The sequence below is a fragment of the Astyanax mexicanus genome, chromosome 5 (assembly GCF_023375975.1).
Source record: "Astyanax mexicanus isolate ESR-SI-001 chromosome 5, AstMex3_surface, whole genome shotgun sequence".
Lineage (NCBI taxonomy): Eukaryota > Metazoa > Chordata > Actinopteri > Characiformes > Acestrorhamphidae > Astyanax > Astyanax mexicanus.
Genome location: NC_064412.1, coordinates 45,943,665 through 45,958,513, shown reverse-complemented (window position 1 = coordinate 45,958,513; position 14,849 = coordinate 45,943,665). Strand labels below are relative to the sequence as shown.

At 37.0% G+C, this 14,849-nt stretch overlaps 1 protein-coding gene across 1 annotated transcript in view; it reads left to right on the top strand.

The window, feature by feature from the left end:
- Window positions 1-14,849, top strand: part of rbpjl (recombination signal binding protein for immunoglobulin kappa J region-like) — a 50,584-nt gene that overhangs the window by 16,628 nt on the left and 19,107 nt on the right. The window contains exons 6-9 of the mRNA XM_049479411.1: window positions 5,021-5,133; window positions 6,877-7,017; window positions 8,716-8,871; window positions 13,840-13,943. Coding sequence (XP_049335368.1) covers window positions 5,021-5,133; window positions 6,877-7,017; window positions 8,716-8,871; window positions 13,840-13,943 — 514 coding nt within the window. The remainder of the gene's footprint in view (window positions 1-5,020; window positions 5,134-6,876; window positions 7,018-8,715; window positions 8,872-13,839; window positions 13,944-14,849) is intronic.

Below are 14,849 nucleotides of genomic sequence, written 5' to 3'. Positions count from 1 at the left end.
TTTTTCTTTCTATTTGGGTAATTTTGATGTTTTGTTGGTGACAGGGAAATCAGAGTTGTGCCATATAGGTGAGTGTTTGGTGGGTGTAAGTGTGGTGTTTGTGCTCTTGTGCAGCTTCCACCAAGCTGTTAGAGTTGATGCAGGATTGGCATTTTAGTGTTGTGCTGATAAATGGTAAATCTGAGATTTGTATTTCATTACTCATTGCTTGTTCTTTCTCTTTCCATGATTCATCTGTATGACTTGGTTTTATCCATTTAATTATATACTGTAATTGATTTGCAGAGAGATATTGTTGGAAATTAGGTGCTTCGAGTCCTCCCTGAGTTCTGTGTTTTTGTAATGTTTTTCTAGGTGGTTTGTTTTTCCAGTAAAATTTGCAAAATGAAATTCTGTGATATTAAACCATTAGTATTAACTGTGTCTTTGGGTAAAGTGTAAAGTGTTGTAATCCAGTCGATAAATGATTCTCCGAAACCTAATTTATGTAAAGTAGTGAAAAGGAATTTCCAATTCCAATTGACTTTATCAAAGGCTTTCTCTGCGTCTAATGTAACTATTGCTGTCTCTAGTTGATGGAGTGTTGTGTGGTGTATCAGACTGAGTAGTCTGCGCATGTTGGTGGTTGAGTGTCTTCCTTTAATGAAGCCGGTCTGATCAGGATGTATGAGTGATGGGATGACTTTTTCCAATCTGGTGGCCAGGGCCTTACTTATGATCTTTGTATCTGTATGGATGAGTGACAATGGGCGGTAACTGGAGGGTAAGGTGGGATCTTTGTTAGCTTTGAGATGAAGTGAAATTGTTGCCGTATTCATTTCTGTTGGTAATCTCTTTTTGTGTTTTATTTCCGTGATCAATCTACTGAATATTGGAGCGAGTATTGTCCAGAAGTGTTTATAGAATTCAGTGGGAAAGCCATCCGGTCCAGGTGCTTTATTATTAGACATTTGATAGAGTGCATTATGGAGCTCTTTTGATGTTATCAGTTTTTCTAATATGCTTTTTTGTTCTTCGGTTAATTTTGGTAAGTTTATGTTATTGAGAACATTGTGGATATCTGTCAGGTCTGGTTCATGTTCTAATGAGTACAGAGTTTTATAGAAGTTTCTAAATATTTGATTTATTTCGTCTGGTGTTTGTCTAATTTTTCTGCCCTCATCCTTGATTGCTGGGATTCTTGTTTTTCTTTATTGTGTTTTACTTGGTTAGCTAAGAATTTTTCGGACTTGTTATTGTGTTCAAAATGTTCGTACCTTAGTTGTTGTATTAGAAACTGAGTCTTCTTGTTTATGAGTTCATTATATTGTGATTTACATTCGCTCAGCTCTTTCTTGTTTTTTTCTGTTGGGTTTTTTATCATTTCATTCGATAATTCCTTAATTTTCTGTTGTAGATTAATCTCATTTTTTGTATCTTTCTTTTTCTTGTGAGAGGAGTATGAGATGGTTTTGCCAATCACAATCAACCAATGGGAAAACTCACTCAAAGATCATATAGAAATGGAACAAATGTCAGCATCTACTAAAAACAGAACTCAAGAACACATGAACACATGGTCAGCATTAAACAACCTCTTACATTAGTGACTCCATCAGCTCTCTACACACATCCCTCATACACCACTAATACAACCGTTTTAACAATAACCATAAATCTAACACCTGTACCTGAATGTTCCTGTACTCTCACACACACACACACACACACTTAGGGCAGATACCTACCTTTACTATCTCTCTCTCTCTGTCTCTTTTCTCTCTTCTCTCTCTATCTATTATCCATTACATCAAATAAGAAAAAAATATATATGTATATATCTTCCTTTTCTATTTCTCCATTCTTTTTCTGTAAATATTCAGATCTATTTGTTGTTGTTTCCTAATATTTGTATCTTGTTTGCTATAATTTGTTTTGTTTTTTTTCTCTTCCCCTCTCCTTTTTCTCTTGTGGTTTACAAATTGTCCAGTTATTATTTTTGTTATTATTATTATTAATTATTATTAATTATTAATTCTCTTTTTTCTATGTATTATTTCTCCCCCTTTTCTCCACTATCCCCCACTTCTTATTTTTTATTATATAATATATATATATTTGTTATTATTATTGTTATTATTATTATATTTTCCTATTATTATTATTATTACAAATACACATATTTGCTATTACTATATATTTGTTTAATAATATATATATATATACATCACCATTCTGAATGAGTCTTATTAATATGAGACCTGAGAAATGTGTGTTACTCAGTGGTTCAGCAGAGCACCTACGACGGTGCAGCGGGCGGTGCTCTATCAAATTATGTAACCCATCAAGATGTGCTTCTCAACGCCAGCGCCCATGCATGGAAACATTATTTATTTATTATTTTTATGGTAATTCTGTTCTTCTTGGGTGAATTAAACAACCAGAAACCAATTATTTGTCTGAGTATTACAAATGCATAAAAGACAGTTGCTAATAATAAAAGTAATAATAAGTGAGCAATGAAAAAATAAGGGTTATAAATCACCCCTAATAACTTCAAACTGTCTCCTGATATTTTATTCAGGCTTTCCAAATATCCTACCGAAAGCATGTGTAAATATGGGGCTTTTTCTAACAATTTTACGCTTAAATACACACTATGGTAGCACGGTTTGACATGGTCACAGCACAAGTTTGAGTAATTGACATACATCTTTCCAAGACTGTAAAATACATTTTAGCTAACGAGCACTTTAATGCACTTTTTTCACTGCACTGAATTCATGTTTGCCAAATAAAGCTATATGTTAAAGACATACATTGAAAATGGGCAATTATCTGACATTTTCAAAATGCATTTGAGTCCTGAATTTGATTATTTTCCCTGGGTGCACATGGGTAAAGTGGCTCAATAAATGTAATAAACACAAATAATTAGGCACATGTTCAAAACACTTGACATCTTAAATCCTCATTCAGCAATATTAATGTGATTTATCAGCTTTCTGAATCCTACCATCCATCATCTGCTCTAATCACCAGGAACTAAGCTCCTAACGACAGGTCTAGAGCTGTAGTTGGGACGACGCAGCTGAACCACTGTAGTTGCGAAAGGTTTGCTGGAACCACGGTTTCGGGAAACACCTGAGTAGCTTAACTAAGGGTCGCACTATGTAAGTTACTAACGTGGTTACTTCCATAGTTCCAACTACGCTTCTAGGAAACACCTGCGTCGCAGATGCATCGTCCAGACTATGTAAGTTGCTAACGTAGTTTTTGGGAAACGGACCCCTGGTCTATATTCAGTATATTCAGGTAGTCAGCTGACCTCATTCTTTCAGCACATACTGTTGCTGAACCTAGACCTGACCAACTGCAGCATCAACCCCACATCATTTACTTACTTTAATCCAGGTGGAGACTTTTTTGGCCAGGCAGTATATATATTATACAGTAGCATGAAAATTGTTTAACTGTATGCCCCCCTACAGATTTCTTTTTTGCTTTTTTTGCTTTTTTGTCATACTGATATTTTTCTGATAATCAAACAAACTTCTATATTAGACAAAGAGAACCTGAGTACATATAAAAAGCTAAATAAAAAAAACTATCCAAACCTCTACTATCTAGCCCTATCTAGCCCTGTTTGAAAAAGTGTTTGCGTCCTAAACCTGATAACCTGGTTGTGCCACCCTCGGCGGCAACAAGTGCAATCAAGCTTAACTCAAAACTTGCACATCTTTCACATCTCTGAGGAGAAATTTTGGCCCACTTTTCTTTACCTAATTGTTGTTTTTCAGCCCCATTGGAGGGTATTCCAGCATCTATTACAGCAAGTTCTTCAGGCCCTGAAGCAGCAAAGCAGCACCAGAACATCACACTACCACCACAACATTTTACATTTAGTATGACATTCTTTTTCTGAAATAATGTGTTAGTTTTAAACCAAATGTTATAAGACACACACCTTTGAAAAAGTTCCATATTTGTTACGTCAGTCCAAATAATATTTACCCAAAATCCCGGGGATCATCAAGATGTTTATTGCCAAAGTTGATACTGGCCGTTGTGTTCTTTTTGGTCAGCAGTGTTTTTGTCTTGGAACTCTCCTATGGATATGTTTTCCATTTTAGCTAATTAATGTTGTCTAATGGGTTCTATTTAAGTGATTTCTTTGGTAGTAATCAGGCCTGGTTGTGGTTAGTAGTGATATTAAACTCAGCTTTCCAAACAGCATGAATAATCACAGTTTCTTTACGGTAGGGCACACACTTTTTCACACAGGGATAAATTGGTTTAGATTTTTTTTTTCTTAATAAAAGAAATCATCATTTAAATAGTGTTTTATATTTACTCAGGTTATACAGGGGTTGGACAATGAAACTGAATCACCTGTCATTTTAGTGTGGGAGGTTTCATGGCTAAATTGGAGCAGCCTGGTGGCCAATCTTCATTAATTGCACATTGCACCAGTAAGAGCAGAGTAAGAGCACATCTGGCGCATCTGTGACCAAGACAGCAAGTCTTTGTGATGCATCAAGAGCCACAGTATCCAGGATAATGTCAGCATACCACCAAGAAAGACCAACCACATCCAACAGGATTAACTGTGGACGCTGTAAGAGGAAGCTGTCTGAAAGGGATGTTCGGGTGCTAACCCGGATTAGATCCAAAAAACATAAAACCATGGCTGCCCAAATCACGGTAGAATTCAATATGCACTTCAACTCTCCTGTTTCCACCAGAACTGTCCGTCACCACAATAAATTATTGTGATTTAAAACCAGGTGTTTCAGTTTCATTGTCCAACCCCTGTGTTTGTCTGATATTAAAGTTTGTTTGATAATCTGTAGGGGGTAAATACCTTTTCACACCACTGTATATATACATTCATTTTTTTGTTGAACAGGCTAATATAAAACCATGTCAATGTAAATATGCATGTAAATGTAGAAATTAAAAACCCTCTCTCTCCCTCTCTCTCTCTTTCATGCATTCCTACTCTTTTATTCATTCTTTCTTTTTCTTTGTCTTTCTGAAGTGGAGGAGCAGCAAGCTGACCATGGTGACTACTCTGTGTGTGACAGTTACATCTGTTATGGCTGTGTGGTTCAGCTTGTTTGCACCAATTCAGGAGTTGCGCTGCCACCCATGGTATACTTATTGATCTTAATCCTCAACTCTCTTCTAATTAACTAACTAATTTACCTATAATTCTACTTTCATTTGCAATATATAATCTGATTAAATCTTTAAAATGATTTATGATTTATTTGTCATATGAAATTCTGATACAATTCATTTTTATATCTGTACAAATAACATATTGTGACTGGCCCCTGGGGAAAGAGGCGTGGCCACTGTGACCCGGTAGTGAGGAAGCACACAGAGAACACAGACACGGGAGTAAATGAACTCAAATCATACCTTTATTTTGTAGAAAGGCCCCCCACCACACCAAAACAACTTAAAACAACATAAACGCAGCCCAACTGGCCTCTAGTCATGTATAGGTTACTTATAGTCCTTTTTTAAGGTCTGTGAGGCAGAGTTTTTATACCTGTCCCAGCTGGCTGCTTAATCAGTCCGGATTCAGATCATATAAAGGTTTTGGCTTTATTATTTTTGTACATTTTTTCTGGTGTTTTCCCTAAATATTTTTTTTTAAAACATGAATGAATTTATAATGGTTTTTTACTTTCTTTAAATGTTTTTTCTTTTCTTTTTTTTTTTTTACCTCATTAGAAATTGAAGCTTAAAATATCAAAGTATTACAATAAATAATGATAATTAAGTACAAACATATAATTTTAAATACAAAAGCTGCCAGTAATGGCACGAAGGTGCACTCATTATATACTGCTCAAAAAAATAAAGAGAACGCTTAAATAACACGATATATATATATTGTTCATTACATGGTAGAACATAAAAAAATTGTCAGTGTAAATGTTGGTGTCTGGATTGCTCCTGATGAGGCGACGGATGTTCTCCTGAAGAATCTCCTCCCAGACCTGGATTAAAGCATCAGTCGACTCCTGGACAGTCTGTGGTGCAGTGTGGTGTTGGTGGATGGAACAGGACATGATTTCATTAGATTCAGGTCTGGGGAACAAGCAGGCCAGTCCATAGCATCAGTGACTTCATCATGCAGGAACTGCTAACACCCTACAGCCACATGAGATGTAGCATTGTCCTGCATTAGGAGAGCCCACTGCACCAGCATACGGTCTCACAAGGGGTCTGAGGATCTCATCTCAGTACCTAATGGCAGTCAGAGTACCTCTGGCGAGCACATGGAGGGAAATGCCTCCCCAGACCATTACTGACCACTGAACCTCTTCTTTATAGGGGTTGTCTTGCTAATTGCCTCTCATTTCTACCTGTTCCATTTGCACAACAGCAGGTGAATTTGATTCACAATCAGTGTTGTTCCCTATCTGGACAGGTTGATTTCACAGAAGTGTAACTGCCTTGGAGTTACATTGTGTTGCCTTAGTGTTCCCTTTATTTTTTTTGAGCATTATATGTGCCCCAAAGTATGTGGACATTTGCTGAATTTTCTGAAATCAAGGACATAATTAGAGAGTTTCTTTGCCTTCCAGAGCATCCCACTCTATTACTTATTATACGATTATAAGACACATTAAAGTCCATTTATAGGAGTTTCTGAGTGCTTATGGATATATACAGGTAGTTTACCAGACTAAGCACTAAGTAACTGTACACACACTTAAACAATCAGGACTAAAATAAGCTTACTTTCTAGCCAGTCACATGCACATTTCACCAAGCTTAATGTAAGCTCCTAACATTTGAACTCTTTAAGCCTGGATTAGGGAATGGGATATGAGTGTTTTGGCTTTTACTGAATAGCTCTGATTATTCTTCTCCAAGGTCATTCGGAAGGTGAACAAACAGCATGTGTGTCTGGATGTGGATGAACCGGTGTCCCAGCTTCATAAATGTGCCTTTCAGTTCCGAGACAGCAAGCACATGTACCTCTGCCTGTCCAATGAAAAAATCCTACAATACCAGGTAAAAAGATACAGATAAAATTTGACTCTGTTAAGCTAAAATGTTTTACAATATCTAATTCCTATCTTCTTTGCAAAACAGCTTAATCTCAGCCAGCTTGAATGGAGAGCGTCTGTGAACAGCGGTTTTCATGTCTTTCCCCAGAAGCTCAATGGGATTTAGGTCAGGACTTCAGTGGGCCTTCAGTTCTTACACATGAATATTCATTGATTTAAACTATTTCCCTGTAGCTCTGGTTGTAGGTTTAGAGCCATTGTCTTGCTGGAAGGTTCTCAGTTCCAGTCTCAAGTCCTTTGCAGCCTCCAACAGTTTTTCTTCCAGGATTGTCCTGTATTTAGCCCCATTCACCTTCCCATCAACTCTAACCAGCTTACCAGTCCCTGCTAAAGAAAAGCACCTCTACAACATGATGCTCCTACCACCATGTTTCACAGTGGGGATGGTGTGTTCAGAGTGATAAACAGTGTAACTTTTCTTCCACATATATCACGTTGAATTCTGACCAAAATGTTCAAATTTGGTCTCATCTGACCACAGCACCTTCTTCCACGTGTTTGATACAGCAAAAGGAATAATAAATAAATAAATAAATAAATAAAGGAATACATTCCTATATGGCTTGTGTTAAACTGCAAATGACACTTCTTATGTTTTGCTTTCAACAATGGATTTCTTCTTGTAACTCTTCCATAAAGGCCATATTTGTGAAGTGCAGGACTTATAGTTGTCCTGTGGACAGATTCTCCCACTCGAGCTGTGGATTTCTGAAGCTCCTCCAGAGTGACTATAGGCTTCTTGACTGCTTTTCTGACCAGTGCCATCATTTTTGGATGATGGGTTCAACAGTTCTCATTGGGATGCTCAAATTGGGATATGTTTTATAGCCTAACCCTGCTTTAACCTTTCCACAACTTTATCTCTGACCAGTCTGGTAAGTTTGTTTGCTCTTTATTATGCTGTTTGTTCAATAGTGTTCTCTAACAAACCACAGAGGCCTTCACAGAACAGCTTTATTTATACTGAGACTAAACTAAGTATAACTATAACTATAATAGCTATAATTAGCTATTAACTAATGAAGTGGTGTCTGAAGCCAATTGATTTCACTGAGTTTTATTTAGGGGGTTCAGAGTAAAAGGGGCTGAATACTTTTACACATCACACTTTTCAGGTTTTTATTAAAATTTAGAAAATCATGTATCATTTATCTCAATAGAATACATTTAAGTTTGTTTGTAAGGTGACATAAAAAAGTTCAAGGGGAATGGATACTTTTGCAAGACTGCATTTGAGTTGGTGATTGAACAGTCCTTGATATGCAGTGTTGTGTGTACTGGAAAATGTCAAATAAGGCATTACCACCCACAGTGGACAGCACATTGACTTGTTGGTGTCTGGCTAAAACAGTTGATTCAAACAGACAAGAAATGAATTCTTTATCAATTCAAGAGGCCCCATATGTGCAATATATAGGTCAGAATGTCCTTTAGCTTTAACAAGTGAGTGAAATGATTGGTAATCTGTAATGTAAAAACTTGAAACATTTCCAGTTATACTGTTACAATGTGCAATTAGTTTTTTATAGAGATGAATATTTTTTATTCACACTTAAAAACATATTTAATATGTAAAAGAAGTAAAAAAAAATAAGTAAAACATTTTTTTTAGTAAAATTTATTTATTTTTATATTACTCTAGGCCTCTCCCTGCCCGAAGGAGAGCAGTCGAGAGCTGCTGAATGATGGCTCCTGTTGGACTATAATTGGCACAGAGGTCGTGGAGTACACCTTCAGTGAGAGCCTCAGCTGCAACCCAACCACTGTCAGCCCTGTGCCGGTCATTCAGGGACTGGAGGTCAGAAAAATCATTCAATCAAGGATGCAGTAAAATGACTTTCAATAATATTTTTTACAAAAGCAATACATTTACTATTCCAGACAATGCTAAATATGTAAGATTTATATATACAGTGAGTCCAAGAAGTATTTGATCCCTTGCTGATTTTCTTTGTTGGCCCACTAATAAAGACATGATCATTCTATACTTTTAATGGTAGATGTATTCTTACATGGAGAGACAGAATATTAAAAAGAAAATCCAGAAAATAAATCTAAGGAATATATATTAATTGATTTGTATTTCATGGAGTGAAATAAGTATTTGATCCCTTAGTATTCATTAGCAGTTCTGGCTTTTACAGACCAGTTAGACACTCCCAATCAACTTGTTACCTGACCTGAAGCCACCTGTTCTCACTAATCACTTGTGTGAAAAACACCTGTCCACAGAATCAGACAGATCACACAGATTTCAAGTCTCCAACATGGGTAAAACCAAAGAGCTGTCACAGGACCTCAGAGTCAGAATTGTTGACCTTCACAAAGCTGGAATGGGCTACAAAAAGATTAGTAAGGTGTTGGATGTGAAAGTAACAACTATTGGTGCAATTATCAGAAAGTTTAAAGAGTATAACATGACAATCAACAGACCTCGGCCCGGTGCTCCAAAGAAGATTTCGCCTCGTGGGGTGGCAATGATGCTGAGAACGGTCAGAAATCGTCCTGCAACCACTCGGCAGGAGTTAGCAAATGACCTGAAGGCAGCTGGGACCACAGTTTGCAAGGAAACAATTGGCAACACTTTGCGCAACAATGGATTCACATCCTGCAGTGCCCGAAAGGTACCCCTGCTGAAGAGAGCACATGTGGAGGCGCGCCTCAAGTATGCCAATGATCATTTGAAAGATGAACCAAGTTATTGGGAGAAGGTTTTGTGGTCAGACGAGACCAAAATTGAACTTTTTGGCCTCAACTCCACCCGCCATGTGTGGAGGAAGAAAAATGCTGCCTATGACCCCAAGAACACTGTGCCCACCGTCAAGCATGGAGGTGGAAGCATAATGTTTTGGGGGTGTTTCTCTGCCAAGGGTACAGGGCTACTTCACCACATCACTGGGAAGATGGATGGAGCCATGTACCGCACAATCCTGAGGGACAACCTCCTCCCCTCTGCCAGGGATCTGAAAATGGGCCGTGGTGGGGTCTTCCAACATGATAACGACCCTAAACATACAGCAAAGGCAACAAAGGATTGGCTCAAGAAAAATCACATTAAGGTCATGGAGTGGCCCAGCCAGTCGCCAGACCTCAATCCGATCGAAAATCTATGGAGGGAGCTGAAGGTCAGAGTTGCCAAGCGACAGCCCACCAACCTTCATGATTTAGAGAGGATCTGCAAAGAAGAGTGGGCCAAAATTCCCCCTGGTGTGTGTGCTAAACTTGTGGTTAACTACAACAAACGTCTCACCGCTGTGCTTGCAAACAAAGGCTTTGCCACTAAGTATTGAGTGTGTTTGGCAAGAGGGATCAAATACTTATTTTCCTCATTGAAATACAAATTAATTAAAATATATTCTTTAAAATTATATTCTGGATTTTTGTCTTGATATTCTGTCTCTCCATGTTAGAATATATCTACCATTAAAAGTGCAGAAGGATAGTGTCTTTATTAGTGGGCAAACAAAGAAAATCAGCAAGGGATCAAATACTTCTTGGACTCACTGTATATATATATATATATATATATATATATATATATATATATATATATATATATATATATATATATATATATATATATATATAATAAAGAAAAATCTCTACCTGTTTCTATAGAAGAGGTCATTCGCTCATGAAACCTAATGCAAAATACACTTTTGGCTGACTAAATTATTCTCTACACTTATTCCTACATTTCATATATGAAACAAACTGCATTTACAAATACTTTACATTTCATTGTATAGAACTGAACATCTGTGCCAGCAAGACGTATTGGGAGTGAGGACAATGAGTGAAGTTTATTCTTATGGTAGTGTTTGTTTTGTTGCAATGTGTATGGGCAGTAGATCCAGCCAAAAATAAAACTGAAACTGAAATGGCTAAATTAAACAAAAAAAATCCACATTTGGAATATTTAAAATAAAATTAAACTGCTTAATCTTCTGTTTACAAATGTGTGCTCTGATGTGTGCTCTGCCATCCACTCACAGCACAGGGGGTTGCCTGGAGCTCTTACTAATTAGAATATCCATGTGGAATAAGAAAAAAAATATAGTATGTACAAGCTTTATTTTACTAATATACACTACTGTTCAAAAGTTTGGGGTCACATTGAAACATCCTTATTTTTGAAGGAAAAGCACTGTACTTTTCAATGAAGATAACTTTAAACTAGTCCTAACTTTAAACAAATACACTCTGTACATTGCTAATGTGGTAAATGACTATTCTAGCTGCAAATGTCTGGTTTTGGTGCAATATGTACATAGGTGTATAGAGGCCCATTTCCAGCATCACTCCACTGTTCTAATGGTACAATGTGTTTGCTCATTGGCACAGAAGGCTAATTGATGATTAGAAAACCCTTGTGCAATCATGTTCACAAAACTGAAAACAGTCTAGCTCATTACAGAAGCTACAAAACTGACCTTCCTTTGAGCAGATTGAGTTTCTGGAGCATCACATTTGTGGGGTCAATTAAACGCTCAAAATGGCCAGAAAAAGAGAACTTTCATCTGAAACTCGACAGTCTATTCTTGTTCTTAGAAATGAAGGCTATTCCATGCGAGAAATTGCTAAGAAATTGAAGATTTTCTACAACGGTGTGTACTACTCCCTTCAGAGGACAGCACAAACAGGCTCTAACCAGAGTAGAAAAAGAAGTGGGAGGCCACGTTGCACAACTAAGCAAGAAGATAAGTACATTAGAGTCTCTAGTTTGAGAAACTGACGCCTCACAGGTCCCCAACTGGCATCTTCATTAAATAGTACCCGCAAAACACCAGTGTCAACATCTACAGTGAAGAGGCGGCTGTGGGATTTTGGGCTTCAGGGCAGAGTGGCAAAGAAAAAGCCATATGTGAGACTGACTAATAAAAGAAAAAGATTAAGATGGGCAAAAGAACACAGACATTGGACAGAGGAAGACTGGAAAAAAAGTGTTGTGGACGGATGAATCCAAGTTTGAGGTGTTTGGATCACAAAGAAGAACGTTTGTGAGACGCAGAACAAATGAAAAGATGCTGGAAGAATGCCTGACGCCATCTGTTAAGCATGGTGGAGGTAATGTGATGGTCTGGGGTTGCTTTGGTGCTGGTAAGGTGGGAGATTTGTACAGGGTAAAAGGGATTCTGAATAAGGAAGGCTATCACTCCATTTTTCAACGCCATGCCATACCCAGTGGACAGCGCCTGATCGGAGCCAATTTCGTCCTACAACAGGACAATGACCCTAAACACACCTCCAAATTGTGCAAGAACTATATACAGCAGAAGCAGGCACCTGGTATTCTATTGGTTATGGAGTGGCCAGCGCAGTCACCAGATCTGAACCCCATTGAGCTGTTGTGGGAGCAGCTTGACCGTATGGTACGCCAGAAGTGCCCATCCAACCAATCCAACTTGTGGGAGCTGCTTCTAGAAGCGTGGGGTGCAATTTCTCCAGCTTACCTCAACAAATTAACAGCTAGAATGCCAAAGGTGTGCAATGCTGTAATTGCTGCAAATGGAGGATTCTTTGATGAAAGCAAAGTTTGATGTAAAAACAATGTTATTTCAAATACAAATCATTATTTCTAACCTTGTCAATGTCTTGACTCTGATTTTCTATTCATTTCACAACGTATGGTGGTGAATAAGTGTGACTTTTCATGGGAAACACAAAATTGTTTGCGTGACCCCAAACTTTTGAACGGTAGTGTATATATATATATATATATATATATATATATATATATATATATATATATATATATATATATATATTTACTATATATATATATATATATATTTGCACAACAGTGATTGGATTTCTTAAAACATTCTTTGCAAATAGCTCTAAACAACGGATGACCAGCCAGTCATGTCCCAAAGGTAAGGATTTATATCTGTAAACTGTAAATCTGTGAGTCATCCGAATGAAGAGTCCATCTATCACTGATCACAGACAAGAAATGTTGTGTATCAGTAAACAGATTGAAAATGCTTTAAAATGCTGCCCTTTTCCTGAAAGGCATTTATATTAATTTCAGAAGTATAAAGTTAAAATTACTGTTTTTGGGAGCCTGACTGGACAGAATTCAATGTATGATATTTTTCCAAAAAATGTGTTGACAGATCCTGTCATTGTAACACAGAAAAAAACAGACATCTATCTGTCTATCTATACTATAATATGAAGTGTTAGTGATACAATAAGCAAGTATTGCAGTACAGGGTACATTGCTGGATTACACACCTGTTCTCTCTATAAAACGTTTGAATTCGATCTCACAACATTTGGTTGTAACCAATCATGACCGTTGTAAGGCCATGATTGATAACATGTGGCCTTTTTTCATCTGAAACATTCCAACAACCTTTGCTTTATTATTAAAATTCATGATTTATCTCATAGCTAATGGTCAAATCAGAAGAAGATATATTTATCCCAAAACATCTAGTAGAAATGTATAAAATCTGCATCACAGGTCCTGATAACTGGTGTAAGTCATTTAAATGTGAGGACAAAGGCAGTAAACTAATGGGTAGATTGTTGGTGGTGGGTAGGACAGTTCAGCAGGGTAAAGTATAGTACTGTATATTGTGATTTACAGAAAAAAAGCATTTGATAATTTGGGAAACAGCAGACAGTTGTACATAACCATTTTCAAGGGGAATAAAAATATTTTGGTGTTTGAATAAAATAAATAAGAAACGGCTTCTGTGAAAAAAAATATTTTGCTTGTCATGATCAGAGCCAACTTTGTCTCTTTGTGGTGTAGTTGAATGGAGGAGGCCATGTGGCCATGTTAGAACTTCATGGAGAGAACTTCAGCCCTCACCTAAAGGTCTGGTTTGGAAACATGGAGGCTGACACAATGTTCAGGTAAGGAGACATTAGGCCACTTATGCTGACATATCACTACATTTAACTGTAAACCTTCCTAAACTACCTGAAGAACTTATCTGGAAGTCTGTGTAAGCCAATCCAAAACACAAATGTTGGTAACTTACACTGTGCAAAGCTACACCAGTGTTCCATAGTTTCCTATAGATCAAGTTTTTTATAGAATTGCACACTATATTGCTTCTGTAGGTGTTACCATAGCATGCTGTTGATGGAATTGGACAGGTAAAGACACGCACCAGTGACACAAAGGATTGCAGACATTGCAGATATTCAGCGAGCACAGATGCTTATCAGTAGTCATCCTCTTAGTGCCAGCTCCATTGGCAAATGGCTGCACAAAGCAGGGTTACATGCAATAGTGTCATTCCAAACTGTCATGGAGTGACTCAGAATAGCAGCAGGTCATCTTTAGTGAAAGAAATGTTTATGTCTTGATGGAGATAAATGATGAAACAAGATAAAAGGTTTGTTGTCACATGTTAGGTTTGTTGTACATGTTCAGAAGGCCTGGTGTCATGGAAGGTGGAAGCATGTTGTGTTACATTACACACTATTTCTGTATGTGCAGCTCAATACATTTTAGTCTAAATTTTTAATAAAACAAGAAACTTTACTGTGAATCCCTGCCTATGTTTTACCATGTTAAATGTATATATGTACAAAATATTATAGTTATGTTACATATCTGTGTTTAATATTTTACATATTTTACATTAAACACATTTATTTTTGTTAAAAAACAATGCAGTCTGACTTGGCAATGATCTTTTTTAATTCAATGCCATGGTTATCTGCATAAAATGTGATCTGATTTCCATCCAAGTAAATGGTACTGATACATTTATTATGCCTAAAATATAAAAAAAATATGATATTGTATTT